This window comes from Ranitomeya imitator, chromosome 2 (assembly GCF_032444005.1).
Source record: "Ranitomeya imitator isolate aRanImi1 chromosome 2, aRanImi1.pri, whole genome shotgun sequence".
NCBI lineage: Eukaryota > Metazoa > Chordata > Amphibia > Anura > Dendrobatidae > Ranitomeya > Ranitomeya imitator.
Genome location: NC_091283.1, coordinates 325,266,483 through 325,285,880, shown reverse-complemented (window position 1 = coordinate 325,285,880; position 19,398 = coordinate 325,266,483). Strand labels below are relative to the sequence as shown.

The 19,398-nt window shown below is 46.2% G+C and overlaps 1 protein-coding gene across 1 annotated transcript in view; it reads left to right on the top strand.

Moving 5' to 3' along the window:
• LOC138663525 (oocyte zinc finger protein XlCOF22-like) overlaps positions 1-15,784 on the top strand; it is a 44,551-nt gene extending 28,767 nt beyond the window's left edge. Inside the window, exon 7 of the mRNA XM_069749765.1 lies at positions 12,398-15,784. Within this exon, the coding sequence (XP_069605866.1) occupies positions 12,398-13,755 (1,358 nt within the window). The 3' untranslated portion in view covers positions 13,756-15,784. The remainder of the gene's footprint in view (positions 1-12,397) is intronic.
• Positions 15,785-19,398: the final 3,614 nt, after the last annotated feature.

The window sequence follows — 19,398 nt, the reverse complement described above, 5'->3', positions numbered from 1 at the left end:
TCTAGCTGGGCCGGTCAAGAATGGTCACAGAGTTGTTCTGAAGCCGCTCCTTTGTTATTTTAGCTGTGTGCTTAGGGTCATTGTCATTGTGTTGGAAGGTGAATCTTCGACCAAGTCTGAGGTCCAGAGCACTCTGGAAGAGGTTTTCATCCAGGATATCTGTACTTGGCCGCATTCATGTTTCCTTCAATGACATCCAGTCGTCCTGTCCCTGCAGCTGAAATACACCCCCATAACATGATGCTGCCACCACCATGCTTCACTGTTGGGATTGTATTGGGCAGGTGATGAGCAGTGACTGGTTTTCTCCACACATACCGCTTAGAATTATCACTAAAAAGGTCCATCTTTGTCTCATCAGACTCTTATTTCTCATAGTCTGGGAGTCCTTCATGTGTTTTTTAGCAATAGTCTTCTATGGAGACTATTGAAGCATGCCAAAAGTAAAACAAAAAAAAGGTTTTAAAAATATAAAAATTCAAATCGGCCCCTTTCGCCCATTCAAAATAAAACAATAAAAATAAAATCAAACATACACATATTTGGCGCTGCTGCGTTCAGAATCGCCTGATCTATAAAAAAAGGATTAATCTGATTGCTAAATGACATAGCGAGAAAAAAAGTCAAAACGCCAGAATTGTGTTTTTTTTGGTCGCCGCGACATTGCATTAAAATGCAACAATGGGCGATCAAAAGATCGTATCTGCACCAACATGGTGTCATTAAAAACGTCAGCTCAGCGCGCAAAAAAATAAGCCCTCACCCAACCCGAGATCACGAAAAATGAGACACTACGGGTATCAGAAAATGGCGCAAATTTTATTTTTTAGCAAAGTCTTTTTGTTTGGTTTTTTTCACCACATAAAAAAGAACCTAGACATGTTTGTTGTGTATGAACTCGTAATGACCTGGAGAATCATAATGGCAGGTCAGTTTAGTGAACGTAGCAAAAAATCCAAACAAATGACAAGTGTGAGATTGCACTTTTATTTTTAAAATTTCACCGCACTTGGAATTTTTTCCCGTTTTCTAGTACACAACATGGTAAAATCAATGGTGGCATTCAAAAGTACAACTCGTCCCGCAAAAACAAGTCCTCACATGGCCATATTGATGGAAAAATAAAAAAGTTATCTCTCTGAGAAGGGGAGTGAAAAACGAAAACGCTAAACTGAAAAAGGCTTCAGGGGTTAATTAAACACAGCTGGCCTCCAATGAAGGAATAGAATCATCTCAAGGAGGATCACAAGGAAATGGACAGCATGTGACTTAAATATGAGTGTCTGAGCAAAGGGTCTGCATACTTATGACCATGTGATATTTCAGTTTTTCTTTTATATTAAATTTGCAAAAATTTCTACATTTCTGTTTTGTTTTCAGTCAAGATGGGGTGTAATGCAATGGGATAGCTGCAATGAAACAAAGAGTGAAAAATTTAAAGGGGTCTGAATACTTTCTGTACCCACTGTACATTTATTCACGCCTGCAGGAAATGTGTTGGCTCGAGCCCTGGTTTCATGGATTCACTCCACGTCATAAATTACATTTTGTTTTCAATCCTAAATACCGTATATACTCGAGTATAAGCCGACAATTTCAGCCCATTTTTTTAGGCTGAAATTGCTCCTCTCAGCTTATACTCGAGTCATACCCAGGGGTCGGTAGGGGAGGTGGAGTGGCAGTACCATGTGACCGCTCACTACAGGAAGAAGCTGCCGGCGCAGGGAAACAGACGTGCAGGTACCGCGCCAGGAGCAGGTGAGTATAAGCAGTGCGCGATATTCTCCTGCTCCCCGTTCCACCGTCGCCAGCCGCCGCTACGTTCCCCGTCCACTGCACTGATGCTCAGGTCAGAGGGCGCGGTGACGCTATTAGTGCGCGCCGCCCTCTGCCTGAGCAGTCAGTGCAGTGGAAGTGGAACGTAGCGGCGGCTGGCAGCGGTGGAACGCGGAGCAGGTGAATATAGTAAGTGCCGGGGGCCTGAGCGACGAGAGGTGAGTATGTGATTTTTTTAATTTTTTTATCGCAGTAACAGCATATGGGGCAAATGACTTTATGGAGCATCTTATGGGGCCATAGTCAGCATTTATGGAGCATTACATGGGGCAAATGACTTTATGGAGCATCTTATGGGGCCATAATCAGCATTTATGGAGCATTACATGGGGCAAATGACTTTATGGAGCATCTTATGGGGCCATAATCAGCATTTGTGGAGCATTATATGGGGCAAATGTCTATATGGAGCATCTTATGGGGCCATAATCAGCATTTGTGCAGTATTATATGGGGTGTATTTTGTATGGAGCATCTTATGGGGCCCATCATAAACTGTATGGAGCATTTTATGGGGTGTATTTTGTATGGAGCATCTTATGGGGCCCATCATGAACTGTATGGAGCATTATACTACTCATTTTTTTTTCCTGAGGATGATTGTTCAGCTTGATCATTTCAGTAGATGTGTAATTGTCTATAGTCACAGTTTTGCCCATTACCCTTTAAAGGGACACTGTCACCTGAATTTGGAGGGAACAATCTTCAGCCATGGAGGCGGGGTTTTTGGGTTTTTGATTCACCCTTTCCTTACCCGCTGGCTGCATGCTGGCTGCAATATTGGATTGAAGTTCATTCTCTGTCCTCCGTAGTACATGCCTGCACAAGGCAATGCATGCAGCAAGCGGGTAAGGAAAGGGTGAATCAAAAACCCCGCCTCCATGGCTGAAGATTGTTCCCTCCAAATTCAGGTGACAGTGTCCCTTTAACTTCTTTAACCCCTCTACATGGATTTTGTCTCGATATTGTATGAAATATCATATAAGTTTAGTTTCTCTAGTCAGCCCAGGATGTGGGCTAAAAAACCCCCCTTCCCTTTCACTCAGGCAAGACCTTGCCTTGCCAATGTATGTGGGGGAGTTTTATTGAAGAGAGGAATTTACGACCGGCATAGCTGCATTGGAAAGCTTTGCCAGCTAGAACTGGATTAGAAGACTCTAGAATCCATGAGGGTCCTTTGTTCTGTTATTGTAAGATATTAGGCAAACGATTTAAGATAGGAGAATAATAAATACATATTTGGAATCTCCCTCGGTTGATCTGTCAAACGCTGTAAACATGAGCTTCTAACTCCATCAGGTAAAAAAGTTTGGATTTCTCTGTAATTATGCATCACAAATAGGACATATTTGATCTCATTAGAATGCCCACGTTAATACGAGATGAATGCTGGGTTTGTTATGATTATGACATGTTCTGTAGCGGAGATACAGCCATTAGAGTAACTTGTGTTAGAGTTACCAAGACTGAAGAAAGAGGAGGGCGATCTTAACTCAGCCCTTTCTGTGATGTCACAGGCTGCAGGTTATAAGTTTCTGGCAGGCTTCCAGCAGTCAGTTTTTTACCTGAAGAGCCCTGACTGCAAGTCCTAATGCACTGGGACGTATGGGAACTCCACTAGCCTGGTTGCCTGCAATGCTCTGAACACATGTAAGTGTTGATTTCTCATATTATTCCCTGTTTTTTTATAATTACCTTGTACATATTTGCAATTGTCTCCTTTTGTAAGATCCTTGTAATATTTTTCTATAAACACTGCCTAAACTTTACGGAGTATAATATTTAATACTAGTTCGTTCTTCCTGTTCTAAAACGTACCCCTGTCTCCTGAAGGGAATTACGCTACTGTTTTGGGTTAGCTTCGGACCCGTTTAATCGAAGCTGGTGGCAGCAATACCGTGTGCAGGCCTTTTTGTGTTAATGTAGCGACTGCGGCGTTGATAATTATTGTTCCTGCCTGAGTGGGAGTAGTTATCGCGTCGCTGCAGCGTGCCCAATAGCCAGTACATAGCAGGCAGCCTTTCTGGCGACTAATCACCCTAGGTGCAGTACCTAATCTGACCTGACAGAAAGGGGGGCGCCAGAGAGCTGCAAGGTGTAAGTGGAACTGTAAGCGGGATACACATAAATCCCTGCAGTTCGTGGTATATTGAAGAGCAGTGGGATACCTAAAATAAGCCCCTGCTGTAAACTAAGAGGTCAATAGCCTTGTGTGTGGGTTTTTTTTTCATCGCATTGTAGCAGTGGAGGGATAGCTAAGATAAGCCACCCCAATCCGTGACGTAGGGGTGACGGTCACGGTGTGAATCCGTGACATATTGGTGGCAGCGATCAGGAATCTCTGTGGGGTTCATGACAAATTGGTGGCAAGGCGGTGGGATATTAGAGCATTAGTGATTTGGTTTGAGCAATCATTCCTCTCACTAAAAACTTGCAGAAAGTTCTTGCGAGGACTCTGCGCAAATAAGTTTGGAAAACGAACTCAGTCTTGAGACAATTGTGTGTACTGGTAATTATCCCTTCCCTTTCTCTTCGTTTTTCTGTCCTATCTTTTATTTGGCAACCATGGTTGTGCTGGGAGAAACCTTTTATGAGCAGCAGACCAGAGACACCCTTATTGCCCTATGCAAGTCACAGCACATTGACTATGCAGGCAAAAACAAAAGCCAACTGGTCGCAGTTCTGGTGCAATGGGAAGCTGCTCTAGACCACTCTCAGAGCCCAGTGGCCGCAGAAGCCAGCACAAGCGAACATGGTGCTGCAGCAGAGGTCCAACCACTGAATGCTGGCTCTGTTAGCAATCCGGGTGAGTTGGACCCCCACCTGCAGGTGGCCTTGAAAGAATTCCCCACTGACGACCATGAGGGACGTCGGCAGCTGATCCAGCAATACCAGGAGCGAGCCGAGCGAGAGGCCCAGGCCCAGCGAGCCGAGGGAGAGGCCCAGGCCCAGAAAGCCGAGCGAAAGGCCCAAGCGGAGCGGGAGTACCAGCTGCAGATGGCCCGACTGCAAATGCAGGGGTTGTCCCAGTCCAGCCGTGAGCCCAGCAGCGCTCAGACACCGAAGCCCCGGCCCGATCACTTCCCTGTTATGGAAAAGGATGGGGACTTGGACACTTTTCTGCAGGCCTTTGAGAAAGCCTGCAGACAGTACCAGCTGCCTACACAAGAATGGGCACGATACCTGACACCAGGGCTGAGAGGCAAAGCTCTGGAGGTGTTTGCTGCCCTCCCTCAAGAACAAGATGGTGACTATGAGGCCATCAAGCAGGCTCTGATAGCCAAGTACCAGCTTACACCCGAGGTGTACCGTAGAATGTTCCGGACCCTCCAACGTGGCCCACACGACAGTTACAGTGATGTGGTGCATGGACTGGGGACCCACTTTGACCAGTGGACCCAAGAACTGTCAGTGACCACCTTTGCACAGCTGCGAGACCTGATGATCAAAGACCAGTTCTTCCATCTTTGCCCAGCTGAGGTGCGACAGTTCGTGATGGACAGAGAGCCCAAAGACGTGACGAAAGCAGCGCAGATTGCCAATGCCTATGAGGCCAACCGTAGATCAGAAGTGCGGAAGCCAGTCACCACCAGCTGGAGAGGGGGTAAGCCTGCATCCAACGCCAGTACCCCTGCCAGCCAACACACCAGAGGTCCTGTCCCCGTAGCCAACAGCATCAGACCTACCACCGAACCGAACCAGTGTTACCTCTGCAAGCGGCCTGGTCATATCAGTCCCTACTGTCCAGACAAGCAGAAGAACCCCTCATCCAAGGCCCCAGGGCCTAATGCAGCAGTTCTATTGGTGGGGGGTGTGGCTGGGAGGGGGTGTGACAACGTACAGCACGTCACCGTGGGAGGCCATATTGCTACAGGCCTCAAGGACACCGAGGCTGAACGAACCCTCATCTGACCCGAACTGGCGGCCCCTGAAGAAATCATTCCGGGGAAAACCCTAACTGTCACTGGGATTGGGGACATCAGCTGTCCCTTACCAATGGCCCGGGTTTATATTGATTGGGGTGCTGGGAGCGGGGTGAAGGAAGTTGGGCTGTCTGATAATTTGCCCACTGATGTTTTGTTGGGGACTGATTTGGGGAGGATGGTTGCATACTACGTCCCTGACACCCCTCCCCGATCTGCTAATAAGGGTAACGTTAACCATGATGATGATGATGATGGGAAATCGCATGTGTTACCTGACCATGCTTTACCTTGTAATGATGCATCTGATAACCATTTTTTCCCTAGGATTGATGGTGAAAATGTTGTACCTGCGCCGACTGAACCTGATAATGATTTTTCTGTGAAAGTTGATGTGTCCATAGGTACAGGAGTGCTCAGCCATGTCGCTCTGCGGAGTGAGACGGCTGAGGAACCCCTAGCAGGGGCAAGTGTCGGTGCTACAGGAAATGGGGAGCAGCATAGGAACCGTGAGAAAGGTGATGCCATGGAAGTGACCAGTGCCACCGAGGAAGGTAACTGGCCCATAAGTAGCAATGCTCCTGAGATAATGGGGGTGGATGAGGAGGTAGAGCCCATAGCAGCGTCGGCTGATGGGTCTGTAGAAATCCCCGGGGAGACAGCCTACGTAGCTGCTGTCACCCGCCTTCAGAGTGCCCGGAACGCAGAGAACTGTCTGCCTTCCGGACCCTCCTCAGTCATCAGTGTGACTGAACCAGAGGTGGACCCAGAACAGGTCCAAGAGGGTTCCCGTGGGGAAGGGACCCTGACATCGCTTCTGGCTTCCCCTAGCCAGGAGTTTCAGGCCGCTCTGCATACAGATGCGAGCCTAGAGAGTTTGAGACAACTCGCCGAGACGCGCACCTCCGAGACTGATAAGGAGAAGGTGTTCTGGGAACAAGGAAGGTTGTACCGGGAGACAGTACCCGGAAAATCGCAAGAGGAGTGGTTGAGGGAAAGACAGCTGGTCTTCCCACAGCAATTCCGGGGTGAGTTTTAACGGATTGCCCATGAGATCCCGCTAGCTGGACACTTGGGGATCAGCAAAACAAAGGCCGGGCTGTCTCAACACTTCTATTGGCCTAAGATGGGGACAGATGTGTCAAACTACTGCCGCTCCTGTGTCACCTGTCAAAGAGTGGGGAAGGCAGGGCCTGCTCTTAAGGCTCCCCTGATCCCTTTGCCAGTGATAGAGGAGCCTTTCCAGAGGATCGCGGTGGACATTGAGGGCCTGCTGGCCGTCCCCAGCAGCTCTGGAAAGCGATACATCCTTACTGTGGTAGACTACGCTACCCGGTACCCAGAGGCAGTAGCTCTGTCGTCAACTAGGGCAGATAAGGTGGCGGATGCCCTGTTGGCTATCTTTGCACGTGTAGGATTTCCCAGGGAGATGCTCACTGATCAAGGGACCCAATTCATGTCTCGCCTAATGGAGGCTCTCTGTAAGAGAATGCAGGTGAAGCACCTGGTATCGAGTGCGTATCACCCACATACCAATGGCTCATGTGAACGCTTCAATGGTACCCTCAAACAGATGCTACGAATGCTGGTTGAGACACAAGGGCGCAACTGGGAGCGGTACCTCCCACACCTGCTATTCGCTTACCGAGAGATTCCGCAGGCCTCGACGGGGTTCTCCCCCTTCGAGCTCCTGTACGGCAGGCGAGTCCGGGGACCCCTTGGGTTGGTAAGAGAATCCTGGGAAGAGGAGCCGAACCCTTCTGAAGTGTCCATAGTGGAGTATGTCATGCACTTCCGTGACAAGATGCAGACTTTGACGCAGTTGGTGCATGACAACAGGCTCAGGCTGATCAGAAGCACTGGTACGACCAGAACGCCCGGGAGCGAACCTACCACGTGGGTCAAAAGGTGTGGGTGCTGGTCCCCGTACCAATGGATAAGCTTCAGGCAGCCTGGGAGGGCCCGTACGTCGTACACCAACAGCTCAACCCGGTCACCTACGTGGTCACGTTTGACCATGCTCAGGGTAGGCGAAAGGCCTTTCACGTCAACATGATGAAGGCTCATCACGAATGTGAACCTTTCGTCCTACCGGTCTGCAGCTTACCCAAACACGGGGAGGAAGACACCCTCCTGGACATGCTGGCCCAAGCCAAGGCCCGTGGGTCCATTGAGGACGTGGAGGTAAGCGCCTCGCTAACTGAACCACAGCGGTTGCAGTTGCAATACAACACTGGAACCCTTCCAGGTCGTGTTGTCCAACCGACCTGGGAGGACTGAGTTAGCAGTCCACGAGGTGGACACCGGGAATCACACCCCACTACGGCGAACACCCTATCGAATCTCTGACCAGGTGCAGCAGATTATGCGCCAGGAGATCGATGAGATGTTACAGCTGGGAGTGCTTCGACGGTCAAAGAGCGCGTGGGCCTCACCTGTAGTTCTCGTGCCAAAGAAGGACCGGACCACCCGGTTCTGCGTGGACTACAGGGGGCTCAACGCCATTACAGCCTCTGATGCGCACCCAATGCCGCGCATCGAGGAGCTGCTTGAGAAGTTAGCTGGTGCAAAATACCTGACAATAATGGATCTGAGTCGAGGATACTGGCATATTCCCCTGAGCACCGAGGCGCAGGAGAAGTCCGCCTTTATCACACCCTTTGGACTGTACGAGTCCACGGTCATGCCCTTCGGCATGAAGAATGCCCCTGCCACTTTCCAGCGGATGGTCAACCTCCTGCTTCAGGGACTGGAGAAGTATGCAGTGGCGTACTTGGATGACATTGCCATTTTCAGTCCCTCCTGGAAGGAACACCTGCAGCATCTCGAGGAGGTGCTCAGGCGAATTCACCAAGCAAAACTGACTATCAAGCCCGGAAAGTGCCAGATGGGCATGAGGGAGGTCCACTACCTGGGTCACCGGGTAGGCGGAGGCACCCTAAAGACAGAGCCTGAGAAAGTGGGCGCTATCGTGAACTGGCCCACTCCTGGGACCAAGAAACAGGTGATGTCTTTCCTGGTCACTGCAGGGTACTATAGGCGCTTCGTACAGCACTATAGTAGCCTGGCAAAACCTTTGACGGACCTCACCAGGAAGAAGCTACCCCACATCGTCAACTGGACAGATGGCTGTGAGGGGGCCTTCCAGGCATTGAAAACCGCACTGTGCAATGCCCCTGTGTTGAAAGCAGTCGACAGTTCTTGGTACAGACTGACGCCAGCGAGTTTGGTCTCGGTGCTGTGCTCAGCCAGTTTGACTCGTAGGACCAAGAGCACCCCGTGTTGTACCTGAGCCGGAAACTTTTGCCGAGGGAAGTGGCCAACTCCACCATCGAGAAGGAGTGCCTGGCCATAGTCTGGGCCCTGCAGCGCTTGCAGCCCTACTTGTACAGTCGCACCTTCACCGTGGTGACCGACCACAACCCTCTGCGCTGGCTAAACGCCATGTGAGGAAACAATGGCAGGTTGCTATGCTGGAGCCTTGCCCTTCAGCAACTTGACTTCACCATTGAACACAAAACGGGCAGGGAACATGAAAATGCAGATGGACTGTCCCCCCAGGGTGAACCTACTGAGGTGCGCATGGAGGCATACCGTAGGCTTCTGCCTCCGTAGCGCACACCAAAAGGGGGAGGTGTCACAATATTGTGTGAAATATCATATAAGTTTAGTTTCTCTTGTCATCCCAGGATGTGGGCTAAAAAAAACCCCTTCCCTTTCACTCAGGCAAGACCTTGCCTTGCCAATGTATGTGGGGGAGTTTTATTGAAGAGAGGAATTTACGACCGGCAAAGCTGCATTGGAAAGCTTTGCCAGCTAGAACTGGATTAGAAGGCTCTAGAATCCATGAGGGTCCTTTGTTCTGTTATTGTAAGATATTAGGCAAACGATTTAAGATAGGAGAATAATAAATACATATTTGGAATCTCCCTCGGTGGATCTGTCAACCGCTGTAAACATGAGCTTCTAACTCCATCAGGTAAAAAAGTTTGGATTTCTCTGTAATTATGCATCACAAATAGGACATATTTGATCTCATTAGAATGCCCACGTTAATACGAGATGAATGCTGGGTTTGTTATGATTATGACATGTTCTGTAGCGGAGATACAGCCATTAGAGTAACTTGTGTTAGAGTTACCAAGACTGAAGAAAGAGGAGGGCGATCTTAACTCAGCCCTTTCTGTGATGTCACAGGCTGCAGGTTATAAGTTTCTGGCAGGCTTCCAGCAGTCAGTTTTTTACCTGAAGAGCCCTGACTGCATGTCCTAATGCACTGGGACGTATGGGAACTCCACTAGCCTGGTTGCCTGCAATGCTCTGAACACATGTAAGTGTTGATTTCTCATGTTATTCCCTGTTTTTTTATAATTACCTTGTACATATTTGCAATTGTCTCCTTTTGTAAGATCCTTGTAATATTTTTCTATAAACACTGCCTAAATTTTACGGAGTATATTTAATACTAGTTCGTTCTTCCTGTTCTAAAACGTACCCCTGTCTCCTGAAGGGAATTACGCTACTGTTTTGGGTTAGCTTCGGACCCGTTTAATCGAAGCTGGTGGCAGCAATACCGTGTGCAGGCCTTTGGGTGTCAATGTAGCGACTGCGGCATTGATAATTATTGTTCCTGCCTGAGCGGGAGTAGTTTATCGCATCGCTGCAGCGTGCCCAATAGCCAGTACATAGCAGGCAGCCTTTCTGGCGACTAATCACCCTAGATGCAGTACCTAATCTGACCTGACAGAAAGGGGGGGCGCCAGAGAGCTGCAAGGTGTAAGTGGAACTGTAAGCGGGATACACATAAATCCCTGCAGTTCGTGGTATATTGAAGAGCAGTGGGATACCTAAAATAAGCCCCTGCTGTAAACTAAGAGGTCAATAGCCTTGTGTGTGTGTTTTTTTTTCATCGCATTGTAGCAGTGGAGGGATAGCTAAGGTAAGCCCCCTGCACATGTGATAGCTGTCTGTTGGCCTAAAGTCACCCCGATCCGTGACGTAGGGGTGACGGTCAGGGTGTGAATCCATGACATATTGGTGGCAGTGGTCAGGAATCTCTGTGGGGTTCATGACAGATTTGGACTTGCACAGAGACCCCTAGGCTTGAAGCCCAGTGTTACCTGCTGTTCTGTGGAGTAAGATGGGAAGAAGAATAGACAGATAACCGTGCCAGAACCAAGAGGCCAGAGAAAATACTAACTCAGGAGACATAGGAGTAGTCCGTAAACGGGCCGGGGTCACAACAGGAAACAAATACACAAGCCAGGAGCTGAGCACAGAGGACTGAACTAGAGGAGATCAAGGCTGTATCTGGCAGATACCGGCAATATGCTTCAAGCTGTAGTAAGGTGTGGTGCTTTTGAAATCCAACTCTGATTGTCCAAGGTGTTGGCAATTTCAGACGGACATATTGCTTATGCTTTGGCATTGTCCCAGATTGTCCTATTGGATTGTAGTGTTGAACTGCATTGGAGTGGTGTATGGGTGCGTTATCCCTAGGGATCCATTGATATGTATATTAGGGTAAATATTAACTGACAATACGACTAAAATTGTAATTGCAAGATTATCGTTTGCTGCAAGTAAACTGATTGCAAAATATTGGGTTAGAGAGGAGCCTCCGTCCAGACGCGAATTCATTGCTCAAACGAACCACATAACTGAGCTTGAGAAAAGCATTTACACCAGGAGGGACAAGCTGAATTTCTTCCATAAATTATGGCAGCCGTGGTTGGATAGGATTAATGTTATACCAGTATATAGTATAGTAGTATATGTCCAAGCTCCAACACCGCACCCTCCTGCTTACCTTATGTTGTAACGGATATCTATCTGTTGAAGTTTTCCATTAAAATTCACGCTTTCCACTGCAGAATTTGGGGTGAGTGCCGCATATTTTCTTGTTATCGTTAATACAAATTTATCTGATTAAAAAATGTTTGGTGCTTTCCAATTGGCTAAAACAGGGAAGAGATTACTGCAGCTGAATACACACACACCTATACTGCCAGACTGGATGGTACTACAGATACCAGGCACCCTAATCTTAGTGGCTGGGAAGAGCCTGCACCGCTAAGAGCTTCTGGTTCCAACCCCACCTCTGTTACTAGCATCGCCTGCAGAATTAGTAAGCCGCGTCTGGTGTCCGAAGCAGACATTGCAGGAGCAGATCGCAGAGGAGATGGGGCACACCATTTGCAGAATCTCTAACATGACTAAATTGCAGAAAACCAGATCTGATGAAATCCCTATAAAGTGACTCCATTTTGTAAATTATAACCCTCAATAAATTAATCTATAGAAATAGTGACTATTTTGACTGCACTGCAGTTTCCAGATGTTGGAAAGTGAAAATTGCAAATATCCCAAGTTATTACCCAACACATAATGCCCAGATTGTGCTTCAGGAGATACACATGCCGTAAAATAAGTGGTTTCTTCTCACTATAGTAATGCCAAAAGCATGGATGCTTAATGTGGTTTTGAGCACAGTCTAGTAAACTGTCATTGTCTTTGTGAATAATTCAATAATTTTGCATAACTTGCCATTTTTACAGACCGTTTAAGTAGAAATGTTCAAGAATATAGAATTCAAGGATGTTTTATTATAAAATAATAATTGGTTTTATTCTTGGCAGATGACCATAGCAGGAAATCAGCAGGACAGCTGACATCTTCAATGTTTAAATCAGATAATCTTGAGATCGCACAGGATACAATTGAAGTGAATGCCATTACTCCAAATATACCATCATCCCTTCACAGCAAAGATCCGTCATCTGATCCTGAGGAACAGATCCTGTCTTCTGATTCATTACCGACTACTAAGGAAAATCAAAGTCACAAAATAAGCATTAAAAAACGAACTACTCCTAAAGCAATGAAGACATTTTCATTTTCAGAATATGGAAATAGTTTTCCCCTAGAAAAGTCATTTCTCAAGCAACAAAAACTTCACAAAGCAGACAATAGATTTTCTTGTTCCAAGTGTTGGAGATGTTTTAACCAGAAATCAGATTTTGTCAGTCACCAGAGAATTCACACAGGGAAAAAGCCTTTTTCCTGTTCAGAATGTGGGAAATATTTTCTAGCTAAATCACTTCTTGTCAGACATCATAGATCTCACACAGGGGAGAAGCCGTTTTCCTGTTCAGAATGTGGGAAATGTTTTACCAGGAAATCGAATCTTGTTATCCACCAGAAAACCCACACAGGGGAGAAGCCTTTTTCATGTTCAGAATGTGGGAAATGTTTTAACAAGAAAGCGAATCTTGTTAGCCACCAGAAAACCCACACAGGGGAGAAGCCTTTTTCATGTTCAGAATGTGGGAAATGTTTTAACCAGAAATCGCATCTTGTTAGCCACCAGAAAACCCACACAGGGGAGAAGCCTTTTTCCTGTCCCGAATGTGGGAAATGTTTTAACCACAAAACGAATCTTGTTAGCCACCAGAAAACCCACACAGGGGAGAAGCCTTTTTCCTGTTCAGAATGTGGGAAATGTTTTAACCAGAAATCTATTCTTGTTAGACATCAGAAAACCCACACAGGGGAGAAGCCTATTTCCTGTTCAGAATGTGGGAAATGTTTTGTGAAGAAACCATCTCTTTCTATCCACCAGAAAACCCACACAGGGGAGAAGCCTTTTTCATGTTCAGAATGTGGGAAATGTTTTAACAAGAAAGCGAATCTTGTTAGCCACCAGAAAACCCACACAGGGGAGAAGCCTTTTTCATGTTCAGAATGTGGGAAATGTTTTAACCAGAAATCGCATCTTGTTAGCCATCTGAAAACCCACACAGGGGAGAAGCCTTTTTCCTGTTCAGAATGTGGGAAATGTTTTAACCAGAAATCGAATCTTGTTAGACATCAGAAAACCCACACAGGGGAGAAGCCTTTTTCCTGTTCAGAATGTGGGAAATGTTTTGTGAAGAAACTATCTCTTTCTATCCACCAAAGAATTCACACAGGGGAGAAGCTTTATTTACGTTCTTAATTGTTTTTACATAGTCACATACAAGTGCTTCTAACTAAATTGGAATATTATCAAAAAGTTAATTTATTTCAGTTCTTCAATGCAAAAAATTAAACTCTTATATTAGTCATTACAGAGTGATCTATCTCAAGCGTTTATTTCTGTTGATGACTATATCCTATAGCCAATGAAAACCCAGAAGGCAGTCATTGACACACTCCAGAAGGAGGAGAAGACACTGTAAAATATTAGTAATTCAATAATAAAAAATATAGATTACTTAACATATGCAGGTTCTAACTAGCAAATAGATACTCTGTATATTGAGGGACTGAGTTATTCTGAGGATTTTGGCCGATACGTCTGTTCTCTGTTTGTCAGAACTATAGGGCTTTTTTCAGAACTGTCAATATGTGGCTATTTGGTGATAGTAAATGGTTCATAAAGGTCACAAGCTATATGCTTAAGCATTTCAAAATGAGGTAATGTACAAATAACTAATATGCATAGTCCGCAAGTTACTAGTGTTCTTCTAATATGGTAGAGGCTATGAACATAGCGGCAGATCATCTTATGTTGTTATGAGACAGGAAAAATAGAAACCAATGTAAGTCTATGGGTCAAAATAGTATATAAGCCGACCTAACTCTTGTTCAGGAGATCTCTCATACTTTAAGAAACTCCAACCCGGACCACATCAACTTCAAGACCATATGCAAGAACCACTGAATGCTTGTTTTTTCTTTTATAATCTAATACTTATTTTTGGATGCTATGAACTTACTTTTCTTCATTTTTGTAATCACTTTTTGAATAAACATTACACGAGATTTGTTTTATCCACACTAGGGTTGAGCGAAACGGGTCGAACATTTTCAAAAGTCGCCGACTTTTGACAAAGTCGGGTTTCATGAAACCCGATCCGACCCCTGTGCGGGGTCAGCCATGCGGTACGCGACTTTCGCGCCAAAGTCGCGTTTCAATGACGCGAAAAGCGCCATTTCTCAGCCAATGAAGGTAAACGCAGAGTGTGGGCAGCGTGATGACATAGGTCCTGGTCCCCACCATCTTAGAGAAGGGCATTGCAGTGATTGGCTTGCTGTCCGCGGCGTCACAGGGGCTATAAAGGGGCGTTCCCGCCGACCGCCATGTTACTGCTGCTGATCTGAGACTAGGGAGAGGTTGCTGCCGCTTCGTCAGAAGCAGGGATAGCGTTAGGCAGGGTCCATTAACCACCAAACCGCTTGTGCTGTAGCGATTTCCACTGCCCAACACCACCTTCGGTGTGCAGGGACAGTGGAAGCTACATTTTTTTTTTTTTTCCCTCAGCGCTGTAGCTCATTGGGCTGCCCTAGAAGGCTCCCTGATAGCTGCATTGCTGTGTGTACGCCGCTGTGCAAACCAACTGCTTTTTTCAAAGCACAAATCCTCTTGTTCCTTCCTTTCTGCACAGCTATCTTGTTTGTTTGTCCACACTTTTTATTTAATTTGTGCATCAGTCCACTCCTTATTGCTGCCTGCCATACCTGGCTGAGATTACTGCAGGGAGATAGTAATTGAAGGACAGTTCCTTTTTTTTTTTTTGTGGGAGATTAAGATTGGCATTTCTGCTAGAGTGCCATCCCTGTCTGTGACTGCCCCTGAAGAAGCCAGTTTACTGGCGACACGCGTTGGGCGTTAGTGCCCGGTGTCTACCCCCTACCATTGCCATCTGTTATTTTATCCTGCCATTTTTTGCCAGAAAACGCTGCTTCTGGAAACCTGATTCACTTTTTCAGGTAGTATAGGATTCTCTACTTTGTCCGAAGTTATCCCCTGTAGGGTTCTATAGGGGTCTTTTGGTATTAGGGTATTGTTGCCCCTTTAATATACCTTTTGTATACATGGACTAGGCAGCTTACACATATTGGGGGACACTGTGGTTAGACCTTATTTTAGGTCTTTGTTCTATTTGTTTTGTACTGTGTAGTGCAATTTTAATTGTTTTTATATCTCTTTTTTGTAGTGTTCTTGTGTGGTGTATCAATAAAACTGTGATATTTTGTTATTATTGGCATGGTGATCCCTTTTTTGTGCATGCTATCCTTTTTTCTTGTTGTTTGTTCTATGTATCTGTAGCATGCGTTAGGTGATCCCAAGCGGCGGTGCCTGCCTACACTTTGTTGTCCACCCTGTCTGTGTCATCTCTCACTCAGTGGGCCATAGAAAGCCTATTTATTTTTTTGCTTGATTTGGGTTCTAAAATCTACCTGAAAAAATCACTACATCAATCAGTGGGAGAAAAATATTGGCCTCAGGGCTTGTGTGCCACTCCTTACTCCTGTGTGTGCCATCTCTCAGTGGGCCATAGAAAGCCTATTTATTTTTTTGCTTGATTTGGGTTCCAAAATCTACCTGAAAAAATCAATAAATCAATCAGTGGGAGATTAATATTGGCCTTTGGGCTTGTGTGCCAGTCCTAAGCGTGCCATCTCTCTCTCTCAGATAGTGGGCCATAGAAAGCCTATTTATTATTTTTTTTATTGGGTTTATAAATTTTCCCTGGAAAAAAAAAAAAAAAGTGGGAGATTAATATTGGCCTCTGGGCTTGTGTGCCAGTCCTGAGCGTGCCATCTCTCTCACAAATAGTGGGCCATAGAAAGCCTATTTATTTTTTTGGTTGATTTGGGTTCTAAATTCTACCTGAAAAAAATCAATAAATCAATCAGTGGGAGATTAATATTGGCCTTTGGGCTTGTGTGCCAGTCCTAAGCGTGCCATCTCTCTCTCTCAGATAGTGGGCCATAGAAAGCCTATTTATTATTTTTTTTATTGGGTTTATAAATTTTCCCTGGAAAAAAAAAAAGTGGGAGATTAATATTGGCCTCTGGGCTTGTGTGCCACTCCTGACTCCTGTGTGCGTCCTCTCTCACTCAGTGGGCCCTAGAAAGCCTATTTTTTGTTTTATTTGTTTTCTAAATTCTCCCTGAAAAAATCATTTTATTTTATTTGGTTCCTAAATTCTTCCTGAAAAAATCATTTTATTCTATTTTTTTTTTCCTAAAGTCTCCCTGAAAAAAAAAAAAATCAGTGGGAGATTAATATTGCCCTTTCTGCTTGTGTGCCAGTCTTGACTCCTGGGTGTGCCATCTCTCTCTCTCTCTCCAATTGTGGGCCATAGAAAGCCTATTATTTTTTTAGCTTGATTTGGGTTCCAAAATCTACCTGAAAAAATCACTACATCAATCAGTGGGAGATAAATATTGACCTCTGGGCTTGTGTGCCACTCCTGACTCCTGTGTGCGTCCTCTCTCACTCAGTGGGCCCTAGAAAGCCTATTTTTTGTTTTATTTGTTTTCTAAATTCTCCCTGAAAAAATCATTTTATTTTATTTGGTTTCTAAATTCTTCCTGAAAAAATCATTTTATTCTATTATTTTTTTTTTCCTAAAGTCTCCCTGAAAAAAAAAAAAAAAAATCAGTGGGAGATTAATATTGCCCTTTCTGATTGTGTGCCAGTCTTGACTCCTGGGTGTGCCATCTCTCTCTCTCTCCAATTGTGGGCCATAGAAAGCCTATTATTTTTTTAGCTTGATTTGGGTTCCAAAATCTACCTGAAAAAATCACTACATCAATCAGTGGGAGATAAATATTTACATTTGTGCTTCAGTGACAGTCCTGCGTGTGTGGCATCTCTCTCATTTGTTGCCACCAACAACAGAGTGTGTAACATTGTGCCTGATTTTCGTTGTGGTCTCACTCACCTGTAAAGGGGTAGCTAAATCATACTGAAGTTATAGCTCACCGTGTAATTTGTGTGACAGCAACAAATACCGTTAGTTTGTTTACGTTTTTAAAACAATGAGGAAGTATGGTGGAAGAGGTCGTGGCCGGGGGCGTTCATTGTCAGCTGGTAATGAGGGTAATGGTAGTGGTGGAGCATCAGCTGGTCGTGGGAAAAAAAATATTGCACCTAAGTCTGGAGCTGTGGAGCCAGGTTCGTCGTCTGGCTACACAAGGCCTCGAACGCTCCCTTTTCTGGGAGTAGGAAAACCGCTTAAAGCCGGAGCAGCAAGAGCAAGTTTTGGCTTATCTTGCTGACTCAGCCTCTAGCTCTTTTGCCTCCTCTCGTGAAACTGGTAAATGTCAAAGCAGCGCGTCGTTAGTGGATGTTCACGGTCAGGGACAAGTCGCTTCCTTGTCCTCTTCAGCAAAAACAACAACAGAGAAGAATGCAGCAGGCGACACAACGGGTTACTCCATGGAGCTCTTTACACATACCGTCCCTGGCTTAGAAAGTGAAGCAGTTAACAGTCCATGCCCATTACAAGTTGAATCTGACATGGAGTGCACTGATGCACAGCCACGGCCAGACTACTATGCTGGTCCTTTGACTCAGACCACAACATTGCCCTCGCAGGGTGCTGATCAAGAATCAGACCCTGATGAGACTATGTTGCCCCATCACGAACGCTATACCACCGACCGACACGGTGACACAGACGAAGTTGCACACGAGCTACAAGAAGAGGTAATAGATGACCCAGTTCTTGACCCCGATTGGCAGCCATTGGGGGAACAGGGTGCAGGCGGCAGCAGTTCTGAAGCGGAGGAGGAGGGGCCGCAGCAGGCATCAACATCGCAACAGGTTCCATCTGCCGGGCCCGTATCTTGCCCAAAACGCGTGGCAAAGCCAAAATCTGTTGGAGGACAGCGTGGCCATCCGGTTAAAGCTCAGTCTGCAATGCCTGAAAAGGTATCCGATGCTAGAAAGAGTGCAGTCTGGCATTTTTTTTAAACAACATCCAATTGATCAGCGCGAAGTCATCTGTCAAAAATGTTCAACTACCTTAAGCAGAGGACAGAATCTGAAAAGTCTCAATACAAGTTGCATGCATAGACATTTAACCACCATGCATTTGCAAGCCTGGACTAACTACCAAACGTCCCTTAAGGTTGTAGCACCCTCGGCCAATGAAGCTAGTCAGCAACGCAACATCCGTTCCGGCAGTGTAGGGCCACCATTTTCCGCACCACCTGCAGTATCTGTGCAGGTTTCTTTGCCAGGCCAAAGCAGTCAGGGTCAGGGAATCACCAGTTTCGTAGTAGGAAACACTGCATCTAGGGCACCGGCGGCAACAATACCATTTCCCACCGTCTCTCAGTCTGCCATGTCCACCGGCACCCCCGCTAGTTCCACGATCTCCAGCTCTCCAGTCCAGCTCACCCTACATGAGACTATGGTTAGAAAAAGGAAGTACTTAGCCTCGCATCCGCGTACACAGGGTTTGAACGCACACATAGCTAGACTAATCTCGTTAGAGATGATGCCCTACCGGTTAGTTGAAAGCGAAGCTTTCAAAGCCCTGATGGACTACGCTGTACCACGCTACGAGCTACCCAGTCGACACTTTTTTTCCAGAAAAGTCATCCCAGCCCTCCACCAGCATGTTAAAGAGCGCATCGTCCATGCACTCAGGCAATCTGTGAGCACAAAGGTGCACCTGACAACAGATGCATGGACCAGTAGGCATGGCCAGGGACGTTACGTGTCCATCACGGCACACTGGGTAAATGTGGTGGATGCAGGGTCCACAGGGGACCGCAAGTTTGGGACAGTTCTGCCTAGCCCACGGTCTACGAAACAATTGGCTGTAGCCGTTCGCACCCCCTCCTCCTCTTCGTC